The 25,204-nt window shown below is 47.3% G+C and overlaps 1 protein-coding gene across 5 annotated transcripts; it reads right to left on the minus strand.

Annotated features, from left to right (window-relative positions):
• On the minus strand, positions 1–24,559 carry TRIM45 (tripartite motif containing 45). Of its 5 annotated transcripts, none has more exons than XM_043538762.1 (7): positions 24,423–24,559; positions 22,531–23,006; positions 18,692–19,425; positions 17,010–17,139; positions 11,238–11,352; positions 3,347–3,473; positions 1–334 (listed from the first exon to the last, which is right to left on the minus strand). In XM_043538762.1, exons 1-7 carry the CDS (start codon positions 24,549–24,551, stop codon positions 183–185), a joined length of 1,863 nt encoding a protein of 620 aa, XP_043394697.1. In that variant the 5' UTR covers positions 24,552–24,559; the 3' UTR covers positions 1–182. The 5 variants fall into 5 exon arrangements, with proteins under 5 accessions (XP_043394697.1, XP_043394696.1, XP_037765826.1 ...); XM_043538761.1 differs by having other exon boundaries at positions 22,531–23,009; XM_037909898.2 differs by having other exon boundaries at positions 22,531–23,009; positions 24,338–24,531.
• Between the last annotated feature and the right edge of the window lie 645 nt (positions 24,560–25,204).

The following is a 25,204-nucleotide window of genomic DNA, read 5'->3' on the forward strand; positions in this document are numbered from 1 at the left end:
GATGGAATAAGGCACATTTTTATTTTAACATGTCTCCCTTCCCAGCCCACACAGCAGCTCTGTATCTCGGTAAGGTGCTCCCTGGCAATGAGGGCCACGTGACAGTCCCTGCACTTCTGTTGGTTTAGGCCTGAGTCCCAGCCAGCGGAGACCCCCCAGCTCTAGGAGACTCTACCCGCCAGTCAGAGAGCCACCGTTTTGAGCAAGCTTCTCTGCAAGTTCTCACCAGGCGGCACAGCTGAGCATTCAGAGTTTTCAATTGCTCTGCCACAGCAGGACCAGTGGGGACAGCCGGGGTGACCTTTGTGACCATGACCACAGCCTTGGTACCCACCTACCCGTCACAAGGATAGAGGAGAAACAACATTAGCATCGCTGAAAATAGCATATAGAGACAGTTCCAGCTGCTAGTGACTTCCTGAGTGTGCTCCCAACTCACAGCTGGCTGACAGCCAGAGAGAGCCCTGTTGAGAGGGCATGGCACACACAATGAGGTATTCCTGCTTTGGGCTGGCAGGGCCAGAATCCTTCAAACAAATAGGGACAAAACACGGGGTGATCACCCTACTAATCCCCAACAAAAAGCTATTAATAGATTAACAGAGTCCAAGGCCAGAAGGGACCATTGTGATAATCTAGTCTGACCTCCTGTATAACACAGGCCAAGGAACTGCCCCAAAATAATTCCTAGAGAAAATTTTTTAAACAAACATCCAAAATTGCTATTGATGGAGAATCCACCACGGCCCATGTAAACTGTTCCAGTGGTTTATATTACTCCTGTGATTAAATGGAAATTTTAAAAATATTTTTATGAGTCCTATGGGTGCCTCAGTTTCCCCCCATATGTTGCATTGCTATCCACTGGGGGGAGGGGAAAAGAGAGGATTAAGTTTGTTCTGAGGGCAGATTAAGAGACAAAGGTGTGTGTGTCACCCCCCCTCCCCCCGGGTGGAATGAATAGAGCAGCGGTTCTCAAACTTCACTGCACTGCGATCCCCTTCTGACAACAAAAATTACTACACGACCCCAGGAGCCCACCCGAGCCCCATCGCCCCAGGCAAGGAGGCCAAAGCCGAAGCCCAAGGGTTGCAGCCCCGGGTGGGGGGGCCTATAACCTGAGCCCCACCACTCTGGGCAGGGGGGTGTGGGCTTTGGAGCAGCGTGGTAGGGCTCAGGCTTCAGCCCTGGGCCCTAGCAAGTCTAACGCCAGCCTTGGTGACCCCATTAAAACAGGGTCCCAACCCATAGTTTGAGAACTGCTGGAATAGAGTTATTAACGCAGTGGCTGAAACTGCCCCAGATCAACAAGGGGTCTAGAGAGAAAATGCAAGCTCCAGTGACTCATGATTTGACACTCAATAGCAGGAAGCTCCAGCCAGGAGTGCTGTGAACTGTGTGCGACCCTGCCTGGAGAACAAAGGACAGATGTGTCCAGCAGGAATAAAGAGCTAGTTTCTGGAAGAAGCTGGGAGCTCTCTACTGGAACTGACTGAGGAAGTGAGAGAGAGAGAGCCTGGAAATGGAACTCACTACAACTTGGCTGGTCAATTGCTCTAGCTTGACCAAAATGGATTATGCTTTAACCTTTATTGCTTCGTGCTAACCTAAGGACTTCCCCTGCTTTGTTCCAGCTGACTAATAAATCCTATTCTGCTTTGAAAATGCTGTTTGGGGTGTGACTGCAAATACTGGCTGCGGTACATTAGTCCCTGATGTATGTACCACTCTGTACCAGGAGTCTATCTCAGCTGGACTTGCTGAGCAGAGCTTATGGTGAGAAGAAGGAGCACTGGAGCCCAGAGGCTCAGCCTAAGAGGCGGTGAGACTGCAGGGCCTACTCTTCAGGAAGAGTGGGGCCCCTTGGGGATCTGGCACACTGATAGGATTCCTCCAAGAGACTGGGGGGTAGCATAGATCCTGTAGAACTGTGACAACCCCCACTGTTAAGAAACGTACGCCTTCTTGTTCATGCTCTTCGCACTGCCTATGATGTATCACGAACCTTAGCTCTGCTGAATCCCACCGTGCCAGCCTGTACCACCCCCTGGACCTCACGGACAGGAAGTGTGCTCCTGCCAGAGCTGGCTACAGGTCAGGTACGGGGGATGGAAGAAGTCATTTCTACTTTGACAACAGGCAAACCGTACAAAGACAAGCATGAGTCTTGTGCAGGGCCATGGAAACCAGCTCTGATGAAATGAGTGACCAAGCTGAACTTTGAAAGAACGTTCTCAAGAGGCCCCAGGGATCATGGATAGAGCCAGAGCTCAGAGCGTTCCAGCCCCACAAAGGTCAAGAGAAGCTGAATATTTTGAAAATTCTGTCTGAAGAGAGCTGTTTGCACTTTCTCCATCCCTTGGTCATGGCACGATTCTACCAGACAATAGGTACTCACGCTCCTGCTGACCAGTGGCACTCTGGCGTGTATGCCGTGGCTGAAGTGGGCCCATAGTGATTAAAAACACAGTGCTACGTGAGAGGGGAGGGGATGTGGCAAATGCTCTTGGCTCAAACAGTTTTGGGAGACCTGTTTCGATTTCAGTCGGAGTTAGGTACCGGAATACCTTTGAGTATCTACATGGGGAACAAATATTCAAAAATGGGCTCTTCAGCCTAGCAGAGAAAAGTATAACATGATCCAGTGGCTGGAAGTTGAAGCTAGACAAATTCAGACAGAAAATATAGCACACATTTGGCACAACTGTCATGACCAGGAGGTGGGCTGTCTGACCTAATGGTCAGAGCGGGAGTCGGGAGCCAGGCAAGGTCAGATACTAGGAGATAAGAGTCCGAGATAGGCCACAGGGCAAACTGACAGTTAGGTGCCAGGAGGCAGGCAGGGTCAGGTTACCAGGAGATCAGAGTCAGGCAGTAGAAGCAGGTAGTACAAGGAAAATAATCTTAAGCAGAGCCAACCCAGTTGCATGGACAACTTCCTGTTCCTGTGCAGTTTAAATACAAGCAATGACCCAGTCAGGACCCCCAGAGTTCCACCAGTAAGATCCCAGGCCTGGAGTCCTCTGTCAGAGTTCAGCTTCTAGTTCTGGTGACTGTTAGCAGTCACTGGGTGGCATGTCTGAACTTACTGGTGCCTAAGAGCCCTGTGGACCAACGTTCAAGATCTGTGGTCCCTGACAACAATTTACCAAGGGTCATGGTGGATTCTCCATCATTGGCCATTTTTAAATCGAGACTGGATGTTTTTCTCAAAGATCTGCTCTAGGAATTATTTCTAAAAGATCTGCTCTGTGGCCTATGTTACACAGGAAGTCAGACTAGATGATCACAATGGTCCCTTCTGGCCTTGGAATCTATGAGGATCTGGGCCTTAGTAAAAGCTCACCTGGCATGGTCCCACTGCAAGCGCAGCGAGCGGCTTTCTGGCCTCCGCTGGAGCAGAACGTGCAGCAATGAAACACACCCTGGTGTTTGCGGAATTTGTTCTTCACAGTCACAGTGAATGGTGATCCCTGCAGAGCAGAAGAGAAGAGAGAGGCAATCGTGTGCCCAGCATACCCTGCTACTGTAGTAGGGCACTGGAGGGTGTCAAAAGTACCAAAATTTTAACTAGGGTGATGCTAGCAATTACAGACTAGTGAACCTGACTTTAATACCAAATCTGCTAGAGCAGAGGTTCTCAAACTGTGGTCCGCGGACCACCAGTGGTCCATGAGCTCCATTCAGGTGGTCTGCAGATAGTTCCCTCTAAGGTGTGTGCATGGGTGGCTGCACACAAGAGAAGGAAGGACCACCCATCCAATTAGTGGAGCCGCGCAGGCGTGGCTCCACTAATTAGGTGCCTGGATCCTGGAGAAGATGCACATGTAAGGTGAGGTGGTGGCCTTGGGGAAATAGGGGGTAGCTGGGAGGGGGTAGTGGGGTGAGAAGAGGGGGTGGGGGGAATTTGGAATGTGCAGGGATGTGGCAGCCAGAGAAAGAGGCAACTTTCCCGAGCTCTAGGGCTGTGGCTGCCGGGGAGAGATGACCCTCCTTCCCAGCCTCAGCTCTGTGGCTGCTGTGGCAGGGGAGAGACCCCCCCTTCTTCCCAGACCCAGCTCAGGGGCTGCTGCGGTGGAGGAGAAAGGGAGAGACCCCTCCCCTTCCCAACCCCAGCTCAGGAGCTGCGGTGGTGGGCAAGAGAGGGCACATCCATCGCATTACAAAGGTAAGATTATGGATATGAAAATATGAGTTGTGTGCTTTTATTTTTAGAACAAAAAAACTATTAAGTTCTTTTATATAGCGCTTTTATCCAAAGCGCTTTACAATAGTTAGCTAACAGTACAAAGAACATTTGGAAAGATCATTAAGTGGTCCGCTGAGACCTTCAGCAATTTTCAAGTGGTCTGAGAAAAAAAAAGTTTGAGAACCACTGTGCTAGAGGAACAAGATGTGAAAGGGAAAAACCAGCATGACTTCCACAAATGAAAACCCAGCTTCTGCAATCTACTAGAATGTTTTGAGCAAGCCAAAATAGCCGATAAAGGAGAACTGATAACCCTTTGTTTGGGCTGACAAAATCCCTTTGACAAAATCCCTCACAAAAGGCAATTAAAAACTTGGTAGTGATAATGGGTAGATAATCAGAAAGCGAATCAGCCAGGGCTGAGTGGGCAGCAGGAGGCAGACCAGGGAATCAGCAGCGGGGAGGTGCAATAGATCAGCGGGGAGCTTGGGTATCATGGGAGTTCTGAGAGGGGTCAAAGCAGGCTGCAGCAAAGTTGGAAGGGCCAGGGTTGTGTTGGATCATAGAAAAGTTCTAAAATCACAAATGAGTTTGATTCCCCATAGTTTAAATTCCAGGGTATTACTAATTAAGAGGTCTCTTGGTTTTTGGTACTGGTTCTCTCCCTCTATGTGTGAAACTTGCAAGCTGCTAATTGTGTTAAAGTACATTCTAGACAGAGTCTGTTCTCAAAGCAATTCTTTGTAACAACAACTACTCACAGAGAGAGACTCAAAGCAATACTCTGTAACAACAGAAACAGCACCCAGAGACTCCACGCCCTTTTGTTGTATTCATCGCAGTTTGTTAACAATTGTGATTAAAATAGAGATAGAGGATGTATGTGGATGGATGCTTGGTGTGGATAACAACTGAATGATCAGGGAAGTGCCAGCCTAAGAATCCAGTGTCCATCGGCTGAAGAAGGCGTCAAGTGGAAATAACCAGAGGACCCCCGGGGGGCAGACTGGAATCCACCCAACATCCTCAAGAATGGGAGAACCAAAGAACAAGATAACATCTGGCAGCACGGAGCCGTCAGGAATGTGCCATCTGCTGATTGATTCAGCAACAGCACGATGAAGTAATCCCCATAGAATGACATAGGAAGAAATTCCTATAAAAATGGACTCTAGAAAGTGAGAACTTTGGGGTCTGATTCTGCAAACCAACTTCCAGGAGCATCAGATGAGCATCTGACAAGGCCCTGTTCCCTCCCCATGTCCAGGCCACCTGGCCAGTGGCTTGGCATGAGCAACTCTAAAGCTGACAACTATGATAACAACCTTGCAGAACCTGTGTGTGTGTGTTTGTATGAATGAATGTGTGAATAAATATGAAATTGAATGGAATGTTATAGCTATAACTAACTGCTTACTATGATTCTTTCTGTATTTACAATAAATGTGGCATTTTGCCTTTTCCCCTTTAATAAGATCCTGCTGGTTTTTATTTTTTTGGTATAACATTTTGATGGAGAATTGTGAAAGGGGGAATATTGGTAAAAAACCTCAGTTATTGTAAATTTTGTTGTGCACACCGCCAGCTCTATTGAGCTAGGCATTTCTATTAGGTTAACCAGACCTGCTGGCCTCCGGGAAGGTAGCAGGGGAAAGCAGGCTGACCAGACCTGCTGGCCTCCGGGAAGGTAGCAGGGGAAAGCAGGCTGACCAGACCTGCTGGCCTCCGGGAAGGTAGCAGGGGAAAGCAGGCTGACCAAACCTGCTGGCCTCCGGGAAGGTAGCAGGGGAAAGCATATAGAGTTGTTGGGTGAGATTCCGTGGCCTGCATTGTGCAGGAGGTCAGACTAGATGATCATAATGGTCCCTTCTGACCTTAAAATCTATGATTGTATGATTAAGCTACGATTACTAAACCTAAGTCCTATTGTTCACTGAGGTATCAGGGGCAGCAAGAAGGTCCATGGGCCAGGCTAAGCTACTCGCTGAAATAAGGAGTAGCAGGTTCAGGGAATCTAGGCTGTGTTACCCGCTGAGTAAAACCAGTGGAGACAAAGAAGCCACTCGCTGAATAAAATCAGGAGTGACAGAGAAGTTAAAAATTTGTTAGAATGTTAAAGAAAACACAGGGTAAAGCAAGTGAAGAGGGAGGAATGAAGCCAAAAGGAGCTCCAAACTCGCCTTTCATTAAAAAAAATTACACCTTTTCAACAAATCCTTCAAAAATTTGGGCACAGTCCTTGGACTAAACAAGCCCTAGCTGATGTCTGCACTATTTCGGACCTAGAGGATAGATTGGCTCAGTATATCCTCACATACAAACCTTCTAGTGCTACCAAAAGAGATGCAGCAGCAATTTGGTTGTTGTGGGAGGCATGTAAGGATTCTTACCTCCGCTTGTCTTCATGTAAAGAGGAAAAGGCACAAACGGAAAAGGGAGCAGACAATTGGAAGGTGCTGGCTACAAATACCCAAAGTCAGCTGAAAATAGTGAAAGAGGCACTCCACGAATACAAAAAAAGAGAGAAAGATTCCTGGCAGACCAAGCTAAAGCCTCTGAGAAAAGTGAAAGAGAGAATCATGTGCTCCAAGGTATGGTAAAGAAATTAACCTTGAAGCAGGGCAGAGCACCTGCAAATCATAGTAATTGTGAATCACTAATTAAGAGTCTGAGACAAAAATTGGGCTTTGCCTCTAAACAGGTAGCAGCCATTACAGCAGGTGAAGGGGGAGAAGGTCCTATGTAGGCACCCCCAGGCATAATTACAAAGAGAAAAGAGAGTGAAAAAGTTAACTCTGCAGAGGCTGGAGGGAATTAAGCAGCTAAACTTTGTGAAAATGGTAAAAAGGAAAAGTGTTGGAGAAAGAGCATTCTTGGTTTCTTTGCAGCCATTCTGAAGGAAAAATGGGCCCTTTTCCAAAGGAATGTCTGTAAATTAGCCAGGCAAAAATAAACTCTCTGATTAAAATAATTTGACTGGACAATTTAGTCAAATTTGCTAAAAGAACAGAAGTGAGTTCTATTGGAACTTAACTGCCTCAAATGTATAAAGGGAGTGTAAGATGTAAAAAACAGAGTAGTGTTGAAGGGATGTTAAGGAAAAGAAAATGTGTATGTATCTATCTGTGCGTGTGTAAATATGTAAAGTTCTAAGGACCAATTGTTTTTGTTTTCAATAATGCCACTAAAAATCCATTTGACTCTTTAATTCAAAGTTGCAAAACTGACAGACCTTTTTGCTAGACACAGGTAATTAGTGTTGTTTGGCTTTCGGATTTGGCATTAACCCTTAAAAGGTAGCTCAATGCTTTACAAAATTTAAAATGTTTTTAAGTTGTGGCTGCAGCAGGGCAGTCAAAATCAGGAGAATAGAAAAAAAATTCTGGATTCTTTTTGTTTGTTTGTTTGGTTTTTGTTTGTTTGGTCTTGTAACAAATTAGCAGATGAGAGCTGTAGTAAATAAATAAATAATAAGAAATTAAAAAAGACAGTGCCCCTCTGAAGCAACAGCAGGGGTGAGGTGCACAAAACAAAAAGAAGCAATGTTACAAACACTGAGCCTTAAAATGGCTCTGAGTAATCAGACTGTCACTTTGATAAAGGTACATGAAAACTCTGTAAGCAAAAAAAAAGAAATAGTTACACCTTATGTAAAAATTGATATGGATAATGTTATAGAAGTTAAACTATGGAAGGAATGTGCATTTGCCCCAGAACATGTGCAGGGTATATTGTAGAAGGGGCAAAAGAAATGCAAACATACCATGCTACTTAATTAAAATGCTATTAGGGCTCCAAAGGGATTTCCAAATTTCTTTTTCAGATTGCTGTGTGTTTTGGAAGCAGAAGTTAAAAGTGATCAAAACTCTGGTGAAAGTTGATTGTGTCCCTTTTAAGATAGAGTCTCTGAGCTGCTGATGGCTTTAAATCCAAAAGCAGGAAGCTTCTGTGAAAATGCAAATTACCTAAATGATAAAGGAAGGAAAGAACTAGCAGCACAAAGGAGCTGCAGATAAAGGACACACCTGGTCAGCAAACAAACTGTCTAAAGAAAAGGCATGGGATAACAAGATAACTTTAATACATTTAATGATAATAAGTACCCCTGTAGCAATGTATAGTGTGTATGATTTTTGAAAAAATCCTTTAAGGTCATATGATAATGATGCTTCGCAGCTATTACCTGTAAATAAACTTAAAGCTTAACACAGCAGGAAAAACATTATAAACTTGGTCTGCTGTATAAGAAGGAAAACTGAGGTACCACACCTCATGGATTTAATGACTAAACAGTAGGATAATTTCCCCATAACCCTTAAAAGACAGAAGCCATTGAAACCTGGCCTGCCTGTAGAACAAAAAACAGGAAAATATGGGGGTAATTCCTCTGTTTTGCCTGCAATCAGCAAGGGTATTTGTAAAAGAAACATTTTAAGGAATAATCTGCCACCCCAAAAAGGGGTAGAAACATGTTCTTTTTGTCTTTCAGAAAATCAGGAAGAGCTGATGCCAGCTGAAGAGCAACCCAATACCATGAATCTACTGTCACAATAGAAATTGTGTTTTGTGTTCTATGTTTTGTCTTGTCTTGTTGCTTGCACTGTTGTGTGTTTAAAAACAAAATAAAAAAAAATACTGAAGAACTGCAGGTAATTAAAAATAAATTAAGCTCTCTGTCCCAGCTACAGGACAGCCTGATACAAAAACAAGTACATGCCAATGTAGACTTGGTCCAAATTGGTCTGGGTAACCTAAAAGCTCAGTGGAACTTTGGCAGTGGCTTAATACTACCACATGGCTTATGCATAAGAAAAAATTTAGAAATAGGAAACTACACAGCCATAGCTATGGGATGCAATGAAATGCAGATACTTGCCCTAGCTACTTTGGAACAGGAAATGTTCTGGGTCATATTGGGAAATGTTAAGGGTTTGATGCATTTGTTAAAACAAAGAAAGAGATCACTGTTTGACACTTATCAATATGAAAGGATGCAATACGTTTCCAGTATTGTAAAACCAGAGTTGTTAATGGGAGAAATTGTCAAAATTGCACACCAACAGTCCCTGGAGGCAAAGGTATTGAAGGTTAGCCCACTCCCCATATTACACATGGGATCCTTCTGACTACCCTGGACCTTGAGTCAGTGGGCTGGGGAGGGAGGAAGGGAAGCTACTGGACACTAGAGGTTGTACCGAATGGACTCCTCAAAAGTGGGTATGCCTCACCTTGCCTGTTGCCCCAGAACCTTGTAGTAAAGATACATCACTAGGATCATGTATGTGGGATGAACTGGAATCACAAACTCAAATTGCCTCACAGTACCTTCTCTTGAATAGGCTACATAGAAAGTGACAATGACGATTATAAATCTTAGTGTCAAAAGGGGGATTATGTTGGATCATATTAAAGAAGTTCTAAAATCACAAATGAGTTTGATTCCCCATAGTTTAAATTCCAGGGTATTACTAATTAAGAGGTCTCTTGGTTTTTGGTACTGGTTCTCTCCCTCTATGTGTGAAACTTGCAAGCTGCTAATTGTGTTAAAGTACATTCTAAGACAGAGTCTGTTCTCAAAGCAATTCTTTGTAACAACAACTACTCACACACAGAGAGACTCAAAGCAATACTCTGTAACAACAGAAACAGCACCCAAAGACTCCACGCCCTTTTGTTGTATTCATCTCAGTTTGTTAACAATTGTGATTAAAATAGAGACAGAGCATGTATGTGGATGGATGCTTGGTGTGGATAATAACTGAATGATCAGGGAGGTGCCAGCCTAAGAATCCAGTGTACATCGGCTGAAGAAGGCGTCAAGTGGAAATAACCAGAGGACCCCCGGGGGGCAGACTGGAATCCACCCAATAGCCTCAAGAATGGGAGAACCAAAGAACAAGATAACATCTGGCAGCACGGAGCCGTCAGGAATGTGCCATCTGCTGATTGATTCAGCAACAGCATGATGAAGCAATCCCCATAGACTGACATAGGAAGAAATTCCTATAAAAATGGACTCTAGAAAGTGAGAACTTTGGGGTCTGATTCTGCAAACCAACTTCCAGGAGCATCAGATGAGCATCTGACAAGGCCCTGCTCCCTCCCCATGTCCAGGCCACCTGGCCAGTGGCTTGGCATGAGCAACTCTAAAGCTGACAACTATAACAACCTTGCAGAACCTGTGTGTGTGTGTGTATGAATGAATGTGTGAATAAATATGAAATTGAATGGAATGTTATAGCTATAACTAACTGCTTACTATGATTCTTTCTGTATTCACAATAAATGTGGCATTTTGCCTTTTCCCCTTTAATAAGATCCTGCTGGTTTTTATTTTATTGGTATAACAGTTGGGATGCTTTCCAGGAGGCTGCAGTAGGCTCCTTTATTGGGAGAGACCAGCAAGTGGGAGAATGATTTTAACTAGGTGCTGTGGGAATTGGGAAAAAAGCTGGTGCAGGGGATGAGTCAAGTTCCTCGGTTCCACTGGGAAGAACAGGGCATGCAGATGGGGTACCGACAGAATAATACCTATTACATAATAGAGAAGGCAAAAAGCATCTGTGGTTAGGGCAGAGGGAGTTAAGAGGTTCAGGGGTTACCTACGGGAATAGCTCACTGGGCTTGACTCACTATTGCCTTCCCCTTATGCAAGTTCTCAAACTGTGGGTCGGGGCCCCAAAGTGGGTTGCGACCCCATTTTAATAGAGTTGCCAGCGCTGGCGTTAGACTTGCTGGGGCCCAGGGCCAAAGCCCAAGCCCCACCGCCTGGGGCCTAAGCCCAAGCCCGAGACCTGCCGCCTAGGGGCTTCAGGCTTTGGCTTCAGCCCTGGGCAGCGGGGCTCAGGCTACAGGCTCCCCACCCAGACAGAAGCCTTTGGGGTTGGGGTTTGGCCCCCCTGCCTGGGGCGGCGGGGCTCGAGTGGGCTCAGGCTTTAGTCTCCCCTCCTGGGGTCGTGTAGTAATTTTTTTTGTCAAAAGGGGGTTGCAGTGCAATGAAGTTTGAGAACCCCTGAGCTACATCAATCACAGTGAGTTGAAAGGCTACCTGTACATGCTGCCCTTTGACACAGATGCAGACAGTATATGTGCCCAGCTCCTCAGGGGTGTAGGAAATGTGGTAAGTCCCATCCCTCTTATCACACACGCTGGGCTTGATTATACTATAAATACAAAAAGAGAGGGAAGCAAGGTCAGTAACTTGTAAAAAACTGATCTAATAGGTAATCACTTAGTGAATTAGATTTATAGGAAGGTTCTTACCCCATGCCCCAGTTCAGGGATCTAAAATGTACATGTATAAAAGACCCCTGAATGATGATGAATGTGCTGTAGATTTCACACACATACCTGCTATCAGAGGCCACAGTACCATATGAAGAAGATCAAAGAAAATCAGTTATACTGCAATGATTTGCAACAACCCAGTGAGTACGGAAAGAGGAGAAGCAGAAATACTGTAGCAGAGGAAGGAAGACAGGTGCAATGTCAGAGCATCATCTGGATTTCAGATGGAGTCTTCTCTTTCTTACTTCATGGATGCAAGAGGAAGTGGCAAAGTTCTTGATCTTAAGAAGGAAAACTTGAGCTTTTTCAGTTCCTACGGGCAAAGGCTAACGGCCAGCTCTCACTCTTACTAGTGAGCCTGGAAAGCAGCAGGGCCTGTCCAAAAGATTGTGCATATGTTGCAAGCTGTATCCACTGCAAGTTCTCACAATAAAAAACCCTGCTCAGAGCTGTATCATCACAGTGCTTCGATACAACAGTGATGGGCAACATGGGCCACACAGGCGACAAAAACAGGGATAGAGACATCACCTGCAGCCAGTATGGAAAAGCTGAAGCTTTCATCGAGGAGACCACACCGCTCCTCTCCCTGACGAGCATTCACTGTTCCACTCAGTCATGGATGTAATGAACATCAGCACTGACATTACTCATTAAATCAGCAGGTCTGGATAATCTCTATCCATGAGTTTAAAAGAGTCGGCCGAAGAGCTCGCTAGACCATCAATGGTGATTTTCAATAAGTCTTGGAATATCAGGGAAGTTCCAGAAGACTGGAAGAAAGCTAATGTTGTGCCAATATTTAAAAAAAGAGTACAGTAACTCCTCACTTAAAGTTGTCCCAGTTAATGTTGTTACATTGCTGATCAATTAGGAAACATGCTCGTTTAAAGTTGTGCCTTATAAGGTTGTTTGGCAGCCACCTGCTTTGTCCACTGCTTGCAGGAAGAGCAGCCCGTTGCAGCGAGCTGGTGGGGACTTGGAACCAGGGTGGACCCGCAGCCCCCCCATCAGCTCCCCACTCCCCTAAATTCCCTGTGTGGCAGCTGCCCAGCAGGCTATCAGTATTGCAGGCAGTTCAGCTGTCCCTCCCCCCACTGCCATGTGCTGCTCCTGCCCTCTGCCTTGGAGCTGCTCCCCGAGCCTCCTGCATGCTGTGGGGGTGGAGGAAGAGGGGGGCTAATATCAGGGTGTCCCCCTCTCCCCTGCTCCTGCACCCCGCTTACCCCATCTTCCATAGAGCAGGGGGGACACACAACAAGGCTCAGGACGGAGGGAGCTTCCTGGCAGCAGCTGCCATCTCAGCTTGCTGATTAACTTAAAAAGGCAGTGTACTTAAGAGTGGGGTCAGCATACTTAAAGGAGCAATGCGCATCTCTCTCTCTCTCACACACAGGGTGTGTGTCTCTGTCTGCCATGCTGTCTCCCCTCCCTCCACTTGTGCTGCCTTGTAGAGTGTGAGGTTACATTAACAACAATGAGTTAACCCTTGAGGGCTCAGCCAACTGCTAGGTCATCATTAGCAGTAAGGCATCCCCTGAGAAATAGCCCACCCTCTGACTTCACCACCTCAACCAAGTTTCACAATCATCATCGCTGTGTACCAGTATTAAATTGTTTGTTTAAAACTTATACTGTGTGTGTGTATATATAGTCTTTTGTCTGGTGAAAAAAATGTCCCTGGAACCTATCCCCCCTATTTACATTAATTCTTATGGGGAAATTGGATTTGCTTAACATCGTTTTGCTTAAAGTCGCATTTTTCAGGAACATAACTACAACGTTAAGCGAGAAGTTACTGTAAATGGGATGACATGATTGATTATAAGCCTTTCAATATGACAGTGATCTCAGGCAAGGTAATGGTGCAGCTGATATGGGACTGGGTTAATAAAGAATTAAAGGAGGGTAATATAATTAAGGCCAACCAACATGAATCTATGGAAAACAGATTCTGTCAAATTAATTTGACATATTTTTTTGTTGAAATTACAAGTTTGATAAAGGTAATAGCATTGATGTAATATATTTAGACTTCTGTAAGGCATTTGACTTGGTACAACATGACATTTTGAACAAAAACGAGAAAGATGTAAAATTGACATGACACACATTAAATGGATTAAAAACAGGCTAACTAATAGGTCTCAAAATGTAATTATAAACAGGGAATCATCCTCAAACAGATGTGTTTCTAACAAGGTCCTGCCGTGATCAGTTCTTGACCCTACGCTGTAACATTTTTATTAATAACCTGGAGGAAAACATAAAATTATCACTGATAAAGTTTGCAGATGGCTCAAAAATTGGGGGAGGGGTAAATAATGAAGAGGATAGGTCACTAATATAGAGTGGTCTGCATTGCTTAGTAAGCTGGCACAAGCAAACAATATGTGTTTTAATACAGCTAAATGTAAATGTACACATCAAGGAACAAAGAATGTAGCCCATACTTACTGGATGGGGGACTCTGTCTGGGGAAGTAGTGGCTCTGAAAAAGATTTGGAGGTCGTGGTGGATAATTAGCTCAACGTGAGCTCCCAGTATGACTCTGTGGCAAAAAGGCCTAATGCAATCTTTGAATGCCTAAACAGGGGATTATTGAGCAGGAGTCGAGGTTATTTTATCTCTATATTTGGCACTGGTGCAACTGCTGCTGGAATACTATATCCAGTTCTAATGTCTCCAATTCAAGGAGGATGTTGATTAAACTGGAAAGGGTTCAGAGAAGAGACCCAAGAATGATTAGAGGATTAGAAAACATGCCAGATAGTGATAGACTCAAAGAGCTCAATCTATTTACCTTAATAAAGAGAAGGTTAAGGGGTGAATCGATTACAGTCTGTAAGAATCTACACGGGCAACAAATATTTAATAAAGAACACTTCAATCTCGCAGAGAAAAATATAACACAATCCAATGGCTGGAAGTTGAAGCAGACAAATTCAGACTGGAAATAAGGTGCAAATTTTTAATTGAGACTAATTAGTCAATTTAACAAGGATCGTGGTCGAGTCTCTATCACTGACAATTTTTAAATCAAGATTGGATATTTTTCTAAATGATCTGCTCTAGGAATTATTTTACGGAAGTTCTATGGCCTGTGTTGTACAGGAGGTCAGACTAAATGATCACAATGGTCCTTTCTGGTCTTGAAAACTCTGAATTTATTAATTTTCTCAGACCATGATCTTGTAAGGATCATTTCACTCTGCATAACTGCCCCCCAGCACCTGGGACAGCAAGGCACATGCTGTCTCAGTGGGATTGCTAGCAACTCTATTTGCATCTGATGTCTGAGTGCTGGCAGTGCATCATTCATGAGACATATGGGCCCAGTTAAACTGGTACACTCTTGCTGCTTTGTGACACTCTGCAGTTAATCTGGTTTTACAGCTGTTTTGAATCACTGAAGTGGCAGTGGGGCAGCCTGGCTCTGAACAGGGAGCCTGGGCAGCAGCCTAGCTGGTAGTGGGGAGCCTGGGGAGTCCCCACCTGCCCCAGGGTGACAGCCCTGTGAGCGGTTTTCCTGTCAATTTCATGGCACCAGCATGGAGCCACGGAATTGACAAGAATTTTAGCCAACAGCCGATGTAAGTAAGGCAATGTCTACACAGACACTCCATCACCCCAACTACACCGACATAAGCCCTATGGCTCTCATGGAAATAGAGTCATTATAGAAGGGCACTTAGATCGGCAGGAGCAAAACTGCAGTGTGTTCACTGACATAATTAGGTTGCTGTAAGCCACCTTACATTGACCTAACTCTGTAGTATAGACCAGGCCTCTGTCTCAGAGAGTAGCTGCTTGCAGAAAAGCCAGTTAGGAAGCAGCAGGCACAAGAAGGGCAGAGGGCTGAGTCACCTAACTTAAGAATCAAGATGTGGGCTATGACTCTTATCTTTAACATTGTGACCCTATTTTTGATCATTACTGGCAGGCTGTCCCTTTATGAAATTAACCCAATTCCGGTTTCACAGGGAACCAAGGTGGTGAAAATCCCAGTGAAATCACGAGGTAGTCACATAGGAACTGCGATATGCAATCACACCTGTGGTCCAACTTGTCCAGTAGCCTGTCTCTGCTAGTGGCCAGTACTGTTCTGCTTTAAAGGAAGGTGCAAGAAACCCAGCAGCAGGCAATTATGGAACAGCCTGCCCGGGGGAAAATTTCTTACTAACCACCATTAATTAGAATTGATTGTGCCCTGAAGCATGACCGTTTATAATCTTTCTGAAATCTTGGTTTGGTTTTCCCCTATTGGTTCGACTGAATACAGTCGCCTACCTCACTTCCTGTCATAAACTGTGTTATAAGTGTTGCTTTATGTTACTACATAGCTGTTATGTCTCACCCTAGGGCTGACTGGATTTCAGCAGTGGATGAAGTGATCATATATACACAAAAATGAGAAACCAAGCTAATGTGACTTCATCCATCTCTGTCCCCAGACAAAATTACTCCCCTCTAAGCATTGTGGTATACACATCTCATTCATCCTGATTGGTGCAGAGTGCAGGAGGAAGGACTGGAGACATGTCCTCTGACAGTGCTCCTTGATCAACAGATAGCTATGTATACAGTGTTGTTTCCCTATCCTTTATCTGATTTTTGACTATGCTGCAACTGTTGTGGTGTTGCCCTGTACCAAGTCATAAACCCCACATCAGACTATATATGGCAAAAGCTGGAGTCCTGAATGCTAAATTATTTTATTCTTCCCTATAACAGAGAACTTTAGCATTATGTTCTCTTCTACATTAGGGCACCAAAACAATGGCCATGTTGGCAACTTGCCCTTGCTTGTACCTAACTTCCATAAAATGGAACAGATTACATTCTTAAAGGTGACCTGCAAAAGCTTTTTTTAAATTGGGCTTGTGTCCTTTCTTGCTGCTTTTTGATACAAAAGATGGCCTCAAAGCATCTTTCAAAAGAAATTCTTTTGCTTGTGTTTTTGCCTTAGTAATACCTGGAATGGCAAGTTTCGGCTTCCCTGGTTTTCATGGAAGGCTTCCAAGCTTCCTTTGAGCTCAGTCACCTTAACTGAAGGACAGAGATTACTGATGCTTTAACAAAGGCATCTTGTATACAAAATGTTAATCGCTCATTTAATTTAAATAGGTGTTAACAGAAACAAAAGTCCTCGTTCTCTGTTGCCTTGGATCATGTGCAAACACCCAGTGTGCAGTAGATGTAAAATGCTGCCAGATCAGAGTGATTTACACCCACTATGCCTTTAAAAATGCCCATATATTGTGATAAAATCATGAGGAGGTAGCTCTGTTTTAGACCTCCATAAGGTCATATTTAACCCCAGGGCTGCACTTGGGCCCACAGCTCTTGGGTGAAGCACCATTGTGTCATTCTCCCTGTAAATCCTGACCTGCCCATGGAAGCTCTTTACTTACAGGGGAATGCAAACATGGAGGTACATAGAGAGAGGGGCTAAGAAAGTCTGTAGCAGAGATTTTAAAGCAAGACAGAAGGCAAACAAAACCATTCTGGGCATCCCACAGAAGGTACCAACCAGTCCTTCTTGTCTTTGTGGATGATAGTGACCCGGATGGGCTCTCCACCTCTCCCCATCTGCTCTCCCGATGTGTCATGACACAGCAGAGTAAAGCTGGCCAGCTGATTCTGACGGGCACTGTGGAGATCTGAAAGATAGAGCAAACTGTCCCTTACTGTTCCATACAGGACTGTTCCATACAGCTGCTGGCTTGACATCAGCCAGCAGCTTTCCAACTCCCAAACTCCCCAATGTACTTCACTCTGTCTAACCAGGATTTTACAAGGTTCCCCTTCGCTGAGCCCCTTCCATGAAAAGTAAAACCAAACACATTTCTAGTGTCCTGCTGGCCAAGCCCTCCCACAGATGGCAAGTGTGCCCTGATTGGAAGGTGCAGCTCAGAAGTGGGCTGTATGCCCCTTTGCAGTCCCTTGGTTTGTGAGTTGGGCTGGCGATTGTTTCAGTCCTCAGAACAAGCATTGCTCTAATTTAGGCTCAGCTCCGAAGCAAAGATGGTGACAGCTGAAAAGAGCCAGAGTGCAAGGACACTCCAGCCTCATCCCCTTACCTAGCTACACCCCCAATATACACCCTGCCCCTGCATGGCAGGGCGGGATACAGAGCCATTCCACTGCTCTACAGAAGCAGGATTTTCCCCTGAGATGGAGATATTCTCCAAGAGCCGTTCCATTGGTTTTCCAGTCCCTTAGGGCCATTGTTGGTGTAAAGGGGCTGCAGCAGAGATGAGGGCTTTTGGGGTGAGCTGCCTCTATAGGATGCTGGCCTTGCACGCGAGTGGCTTTTTGATTGCAAAGGGCTGGGACAGCCACGGTTCTTTCCCTCCCTTTCCCTGACAGAGTTCACATGTTACAGCTCAGAGGCCAGGGGATCCTAGACTAAAGAACACAACCCCGGACTTACCAGTGTAGAATGATCACCAGTTTGCTTCAGGAAACGTAATAGCGGTTATTTCTTCTTTTAAAAAGCAGTGACACTAGAGATGTACAGTGAAGTAAACCTATAGGATAGTGATAGCTTAACTGCTGTCCAGGGCCGAGTACAGCCCCCTTCCCCATCTTTAACATGGAGGCAGGGACTGCAGATGTTATGTCCCATTGTGCAATGTGACCTTCTATTCCGATCAAGACAGAGCATTGCATACTGGGAACTGTCATCCTGGCAGGCGACACTTCCATATGCAGTCAATATGGAAGTGGCTGAATGGGTCAAGGAACCTTTCTTCTTAAATCTAGCCCAGGCTATGAGTGACCCAAAGTTAGTGCTATCTGACAGATGCTCAGTGGCCTGTATGAAATGCATCTGACAGTCTCACAAAGTTCTTGGTGGACAGTTGTCTACATTACAATATGTACTAACTGGTCCCCACTTGTGGTCAGTTTCAGCAGAGGCCAAGGACTATCTGTACCCTGGAGACCGAACTACTTGCTCAGCCAGAGTTGGTCTATCCAGTTCAGAGATGAGGGACAATGACAAGAAGCAATGGTAAAGAAGTTTGACCTACTATTGCATGCTCTGTACCTATCCTGGATAAACTATGGTCTTTGGTCTCCAGGGCTGCCCCCAGGGTGGTTATGCAGCCCTTCAGTTAAGGAATGACATCTAAAATAGGGTTTTTTAGGGTTCACCCCAATCCCTCCCACTTTCATCATTGGTCAATCAGAATTAAGTTGTCCCCATACCTTCCCCTTGCAGGACACACTTGGCTGGATCAACTGCCTTATAGAGAATGGTCCCAAAAACCTCATAGCCACAGCACTGGCCAGCCTTCTCATGGGGAGAGAACTGGATCCCATCTTCCACTCCAGGGTGGATGCTATAATCCACTTTGTTCAGCTTTCTCAGCCGGCTCGCCACCACGCCCTTGGTGATAAGGATCTCCAAGTCTGAGCCACTGGTCAGCAGGCGCTCAGTGAACTCCACCCCAGTCCTCATGTCCATCAGCAGCTGCTCCAGCTGTACCTTCTGTAAGTGCAACAGGGTCTCCTTCTGTACCTTCAAGTCTTCCAGCTGCTTCAGCAGCTGGTCCCGGTGTTCTTCAATAGCCCTTATGTATCCATCTGCAAATGTGCGGATCTCCCCAGCCACTGCTTCCACACGACTGCAGATGGCACTGCTGACTCCTTCAATATGGCGTAGGGCCCCTTCTAGGGTGTCCACGTGCAGCTGCGTGCTCTTGAGGAGGTCCCGCATGGAATCTCCATGCTTGTGGATGACACTCGCAGTAAAGGCATATGGATGCTGCCGGTGCTTGCCCACCACACAATCCCGGCACACAGGCTGCTCACACTGCTCACAGAACAGCGTCAGGTCCTCTGAAGGGTGGGAAGGGCACAGAATTGGCTTCTCAGTCCGGCTGTAGCCCTTCAGGTCCTCTAGATCCACCACAGCATGGGAAGCTGTTTTCTTCTGTCTCCTAGAAGGAAGTATAAGAGATAAACCTGGGCTTGCAACATGTGACCCGCAGATTCCTACAGAGCAGTCGATGACCCCCTCACATTGTGACCTTCATGGACCACAAGCCACAACATATGATACTCCAGCCTGATTCAGTAGAAGGTGATGTAACATGATGGGATCTTTAATCTCCTTGAGTCACACCTCCATATGAAAGATGATATCATCTGCAACCTGCCTTCACTTTGTGCTAATTATTAGCTGCTCTCTGGCTCCCTGCATGCTGGCAATGCTGTTCTCAGATGGGAGAATGTTATATGAGGCCCAGGGGGGTAGCTGTCACACCATTGGTGCAGGTAGTCTCTCCTTACAGAGCCTGACAGAAGCAGGATAGCTGCAATGACCCCAGAGCCCACTGTGATGAGTGCAGCAGGAAGGTGGTGGGTGCCACCAAGTGAGGGCTGGCGGGCAGCAGCATGGATAAGTTTGCTCAGCCACTGCCTCTTCCGTGGATGACTAGGGGATCTCAGGCTCCTTACCTGTCAATCTGGCTCTTTTTACCTGCCTTTTATTCACTCAAACACAAACTCGTATACCCTTGAAGGGGAGATGGGAGATCAGGACCAGGCAAGAGTCAAATAAGGACCTATGGTAACATCCTAATATTCTTAAATCCAAATGCCATCTCCCTTCTAGGCTCAGGGTTTGTTGCTGCTTAGCACAGCTGAGGTGGGGGCATGGCAGAAAGCTCCCGGGGCTATCCAGCTGCCAGGCCAGTACCAAACACACGGCAAAGCAGTCTCAATGTTGTTCTATTTTACGCTGCCTGCCAACAGCCCACAGGGGACATTTAGCAGCTGGGGGATCCATAGGGCATTACGGAGTCCTAGCCATACCCCCTACACCAATGGCTGTGAGTGTCTGAGGAGGGGTAGGAGATGCTAAGGTGGCTCTATACCAGCCAAGGATTCTCCGATGGAGGGGAATCCTGCAGGAGACAGTAGGATAGCTTGAGAGCTGCTTTGCACCACCCGAGCCGCATAAAACCACCACAGGGCAGAGCAGGGCGCTCTCAGACTTCTCCTTTTGCCTCATTCTTTGAACTCTTCTGTTCCTCTTACTTGTGTAATGTCTGCACAGCTACCTTGTGCATTTCTGTAACACTCCCTGGATGTCACCTCTGCTGAAATCCCTCACCGGTAATACCAAGAAGCATGGCAACAGCACTCCCATCTTCACAAAACTCCATTGGCGCCCTGTGACCCAGTTCCCAGTGGTCCTCCTTGGGCCTGATCTCACACCAGTGTAGATCGGGAGCAGCTTCACTGATATTAATGGAGTGACCCCAGTGTACAAGTGATATCAGTAGATGAGACTGGAGTCAGGCCCCTTAGGCTAGAATCTCTACTGCCTTGCACCTTGGATGGCTATTTATATCAGTATGAAAAGCTGCTGTTCTGGGGCTCAATTCCTTGCTGTCCAGCATCTTGTGTAGTCAAACTGGGTGTAGGAGGTTACCCATGTAGAAATAGTAACATTTTGCCCTGGTGTAACTGATTGTACAAAGTGCAGGGCGACTGGGAATCAAGATCCTATTGCAAAGGTGTAAGTGTCTACATGTTGGCGAGGCAGTAGAGAATCTAGCCTGGTTCTTGGTAGTGCAAAAGACACTTTGAAACGTTCTGGCAATGTTGGAGGGCACTAAACAAGGAGGAAACAGGCCCAGAGCGCTACTCCAGCACAGGGGTCTTCCCTGGCCAGTCTAGAGCTGCCAGAATGGCTCTAAACTGGTCCTTTTCCAGTCCCCACCAACTATGTACATACATGTTCCAGCTGGCCTCACAGATCTCATCTCTTTTCTCCCCTAGCAGTGCACTTCTTTGTCTCCTCACACAGTCACACCACTGTTGATGCAAGAACCTCCTCTGCAGCACCTACATCTGTAGCAGCCACCCTGTACTTCTGCCTCATCACCTCTTGGCTCTTTTCAAACCTCACCTGGAAACATCTCTCTTCCCCCCTGCTGACACCTCTTCAGTTTTCGCTCGCTCTACCGCAGCTTCATTCTACAACTGCCTTAAATGCTGCAAAGCAAAGGGAAATTTGCTTGTGTTACAGCTACTGGCTGCCTGGCTTGCAGGGCATGGTGAGGATATGTTCATGAATGTTTGTGGGCACCCAGAGGGTACATGGACTGAGTTGACTGGAAGTAAGCCATGTAGTTAAGCTAACATCAGGACTTACACAACACTACCCTTTTCTGAGGCTGAAATTTTCCACACCAGTTCTCAAATTCACCCAGAAGTAACTTTAAAACATACACACAAACAATTATTGCTTTAAAAATTGCCTCTTTGCAGGCAACCTCAGTAGACAGGCCAAGGACTGATGGCCCAATGGAGGCTGAACTGCCCTTTCTCCTCTCAAGCTGGGGTCTCTCCAGGACAGGGCTGGATAAGAAGCAGGGAGTTTGCACTGCCACTGCCCTGGCTATACCTGCTCTGGGAACAGCAGGTTTCAGTCTCCAGGGCTGTCAATCTCTTATTTTTCTGCTGCACTACATTCACTTAAATGTAAAATAAACCAATGTCTGTTGGAGCATCCCCCAAAAGTTTGGACTTATTGACTGGCGGATGGTGCCTCTGGACCAGATCAGCCTAGGTAGATGAGCGCAGCTCTCCCACACGGTCCACTCTGTTGTTTGTCCCCACCTGGGCTATGAGGAGGAAGAGAATGTGCGGGCAGGCTCCTGACAGCTGTGGCCACAATGGGCGAGGCACTGTACGACTTTCAAAATTGTTCACTAATTTGGGTGTTTCGATATTTGGGAGCCCACCTGAGACATCCAGGGCCTGACTCCCAAGGATGCTGAGCAACCACAACTCCCATTCACTTCCTTTAGAGTGGTGGGTGCTCAACAGGATCCAAAAAATCAGGCTCAGATCAGACACCAAACACCTAAGTGGACACTTCTGGCCTAAGGGGTTACCATGCATAGGTGGACAGATGGCACCGTATATATATTACATATGGTTGTGTAAGGCCAGAAACAGCAATGTAGTCTTCATGCCTGGAAGGGCTTGATTACACGTCTGCTCTCTGCCTCTGGTGCTTCCTCCCATACCTGTGAGCCTGGCAGCAGAAGTGGCAGAGATTGGCTTTGCAGGTGGGACAGTGCTTCACAGCTTCCCCATCCACACAGAGGTCACACAGCATTCCTGGGCCTTGTGCCTGCAGGGTCTCCAGTAGCACCTCATTCATGGCCAGGTGGTCAGTGGTCAAGTCATTAATGCCGCCGGGTGGCAAATCCACCTCTGTGTCACAGACAGGACAAAGGACGCTGAGCGGTGGTTGATTATGATCTTGGAGCCATGATCCATCTGAGGTAGAGTCAGAATCCTCCGCCTGGAAGCCAAGCACTGAAAAGGGTTCCAGCTGTTCAAGACAGGCCACGCAAAACGTGTGTAGGCAGGGCAGGATTTTGGGGGCCAAGAAGAGCTCTGTGCACAATGGGCACCTAGTTCTGGCTAGGCCCCTGACCTCACCAGGGATTTCGGACATGATTCCAAACTGTCGCTGCTGCTCCTGTGGGTCGGACATCTTCTGAAATTCAGACTATGGAATGAAAATAAAATCCAATCCATGCAATTTATGTAGAAAGAGTGCCAGGGCTGCCAGCATGGCCCCGAGAGAACCCCTCTCACAGCATGGATGGAGCCTGCTCTAGCAACCGTCTCCAAGCATCCCAGGGCAAGTGAGGGGGACATTTTAACAGCATCTCCGCCAGGTGGGGGAAATGGGGGCGCTCTCGGGGAGGACAGGCACTCTCGTGGTGCCACTGTCAGGCACGGGATGTGGGGGTCACTCTCGCAGCATCACTGTTGGGTGGGGGTACACGGGGTACTCTGAGTATATGGGGCACTTTTGGGCAGGATGTGTGGGAGGTACTTTTTGGGGGGAGCTACGGGGAGCACTCTCATGGTATCACTATCAGGATACAGAGTTTCTCTCACGGTGTTGCTTTCAAGTGCACAGGAGGTGCTCTCAGGGGGCACAGGGGCACTCCTCTGCCATCACTACCAGGTGGGGGTTAGGGGAGCATTATCAGGAGGCACGGGGGGGGGGTGTTCTCGGCAGGGGAGTTGAAAATGCTCTAAGGGGGCATGGGAGGCGCTCTTGGGTGGGGGGTACAGCCAGGGCACTGTCAAGCCGGGATATGAGGCTGCTCTCGCAGCATCGTTATTGGATGGCGGGGGTACAAGGGCTGTCTGGTGGCACTGCTGTCGGGTGGGGTGCTGTCAGGCAAGGCGGTATGGGTGGGGGGAATCTCCCGGTGTCACAGTTGGGCATGGGGTACGGGACCCTTCTTGGGGGAGGCACAGGGGACGCGCTCACGGTGTCGCTGTTGGGCGGGGGGGCACCCTAGGGTGGGGGTATGGCGCACTCTCAGGAGGGGGTATGGGGCGCTCCCAGAGCGGGAACAGGGGCGCTCCCGAGGGCGGGGCTGCCGAGGCGCTGTCAGGGGATAGGGGCCATTCTCGGGGGCCCAGGGGTGCTGCCGGGGGGGCAGTGACTGGGACACTCTCGGGGGGTGCCGGGGGTGCTCTGCTCCTGCCTGCCCCGCGCTGTGAGCTGTGGGGCGGGGGGGCAGTGGCTGGGTCCGGCCCCTCTCACAGGCCGCCCGCCCCCAACCACGGAGTGCAACTGACCCAGGAGCGCCAAGGGCGCGCGGCGTGAGCAGGGCGCGGCCCAGTCCCCGCTCGCAGCCCCGGCGCAACGCAGCTCAGCCACCCCGCAGCCCCCGGGCCGGTCCCCGCCCCCGCCAGGTCTGGGGAGCGCCAGCCCCGTGTCTGCTCCCTGAGTGGCTGCCCAGCCCCCCGCCCCGGGGCACGGTGACTATTTTGCAATGCCGCCCCCCGCCTCGCCTTTACCTCGGTGCAGCGGGAGCCCTGGGGCCCCCTCAGACTCTCCACCCCAGGAGCCTCCGGGGGAAATCGCGCCGCGCCGCGGCAGGACCTTGAGCAAAGAGCGGGCCGGGGGCTCTCCCGGAAGCCGGCACCTGCGCGGAGCCTCCCGGGGGAAGCGGCGCTGCCCGCCCGGCGAGTAGGAATGTGCTACCGGTAGCACTTCTCGAGACGTGCCCATGGTAAGAAACTGCTGTTGTCTTAAACTGCTGCCTGCTGTAGCAAATGCCTACAGAAAGCAGTTTCTTGCACGGTAGTGGATGTGAAATTGCTACGTGTAGAACTGTGCTACCTGTAGCAGTTAGCGACACGTACAGCTTGTAAGAAACAGCTTTTGCAAAAAGTTGCTACTTTATTTGTCCATACTTGAAAACTGTTGTCATATATCAATCTTCTCTCATAGGTCGTGTTTTGGATAGCTCAGTGGTTTGAGCGTTGGCCTGCTAAACCCAGGGTTGTGAGTTCAATCCTTGAGGGGGCCATTTAGGAATCTCTGGCAAAAATTGGGGATTGGTCCTGCTTTGAGCAGGGGGTTGGATTAGATGATCTCCTGAGGTCCCTTCCAACCGTGGTATTCTGTGAAGTGTACTCTCTATGCCATTACCTAAGTCATGTTTTCTAGACCTTAAATTTAGAAGTGTATTCTCTATGCCATTATCTCAATCATGAAGTTTTTTGAATAGAAACTGTCATAAATATAAAGGGAAAGGTAAACCCCTTTAAAATCCCTCCTGGCCAGAGGAAAAATCTTCTCACCTGTAAAGGGTTAAGAAGCTAAAGGTAACCTCGCTGGCACCTGACCAAAATGACCAATGAGGAGGCAGGATACTTTCA

The sequence above is a fragment of the Chelonia mydas genome, chromosome 1 (assembly GCF_015237465.2).
Source record: "Chelonia mydas isolate rCheMyd1 chromosome 1, rCheMyd1.pri.v2, whole genome shotgun sequence".
Classification (NCBI taxonomy): Eukaryota; Metazoa; Chordata; order Testudines; family Cheloniidae; genus Chelonia; species Chelonia mydas.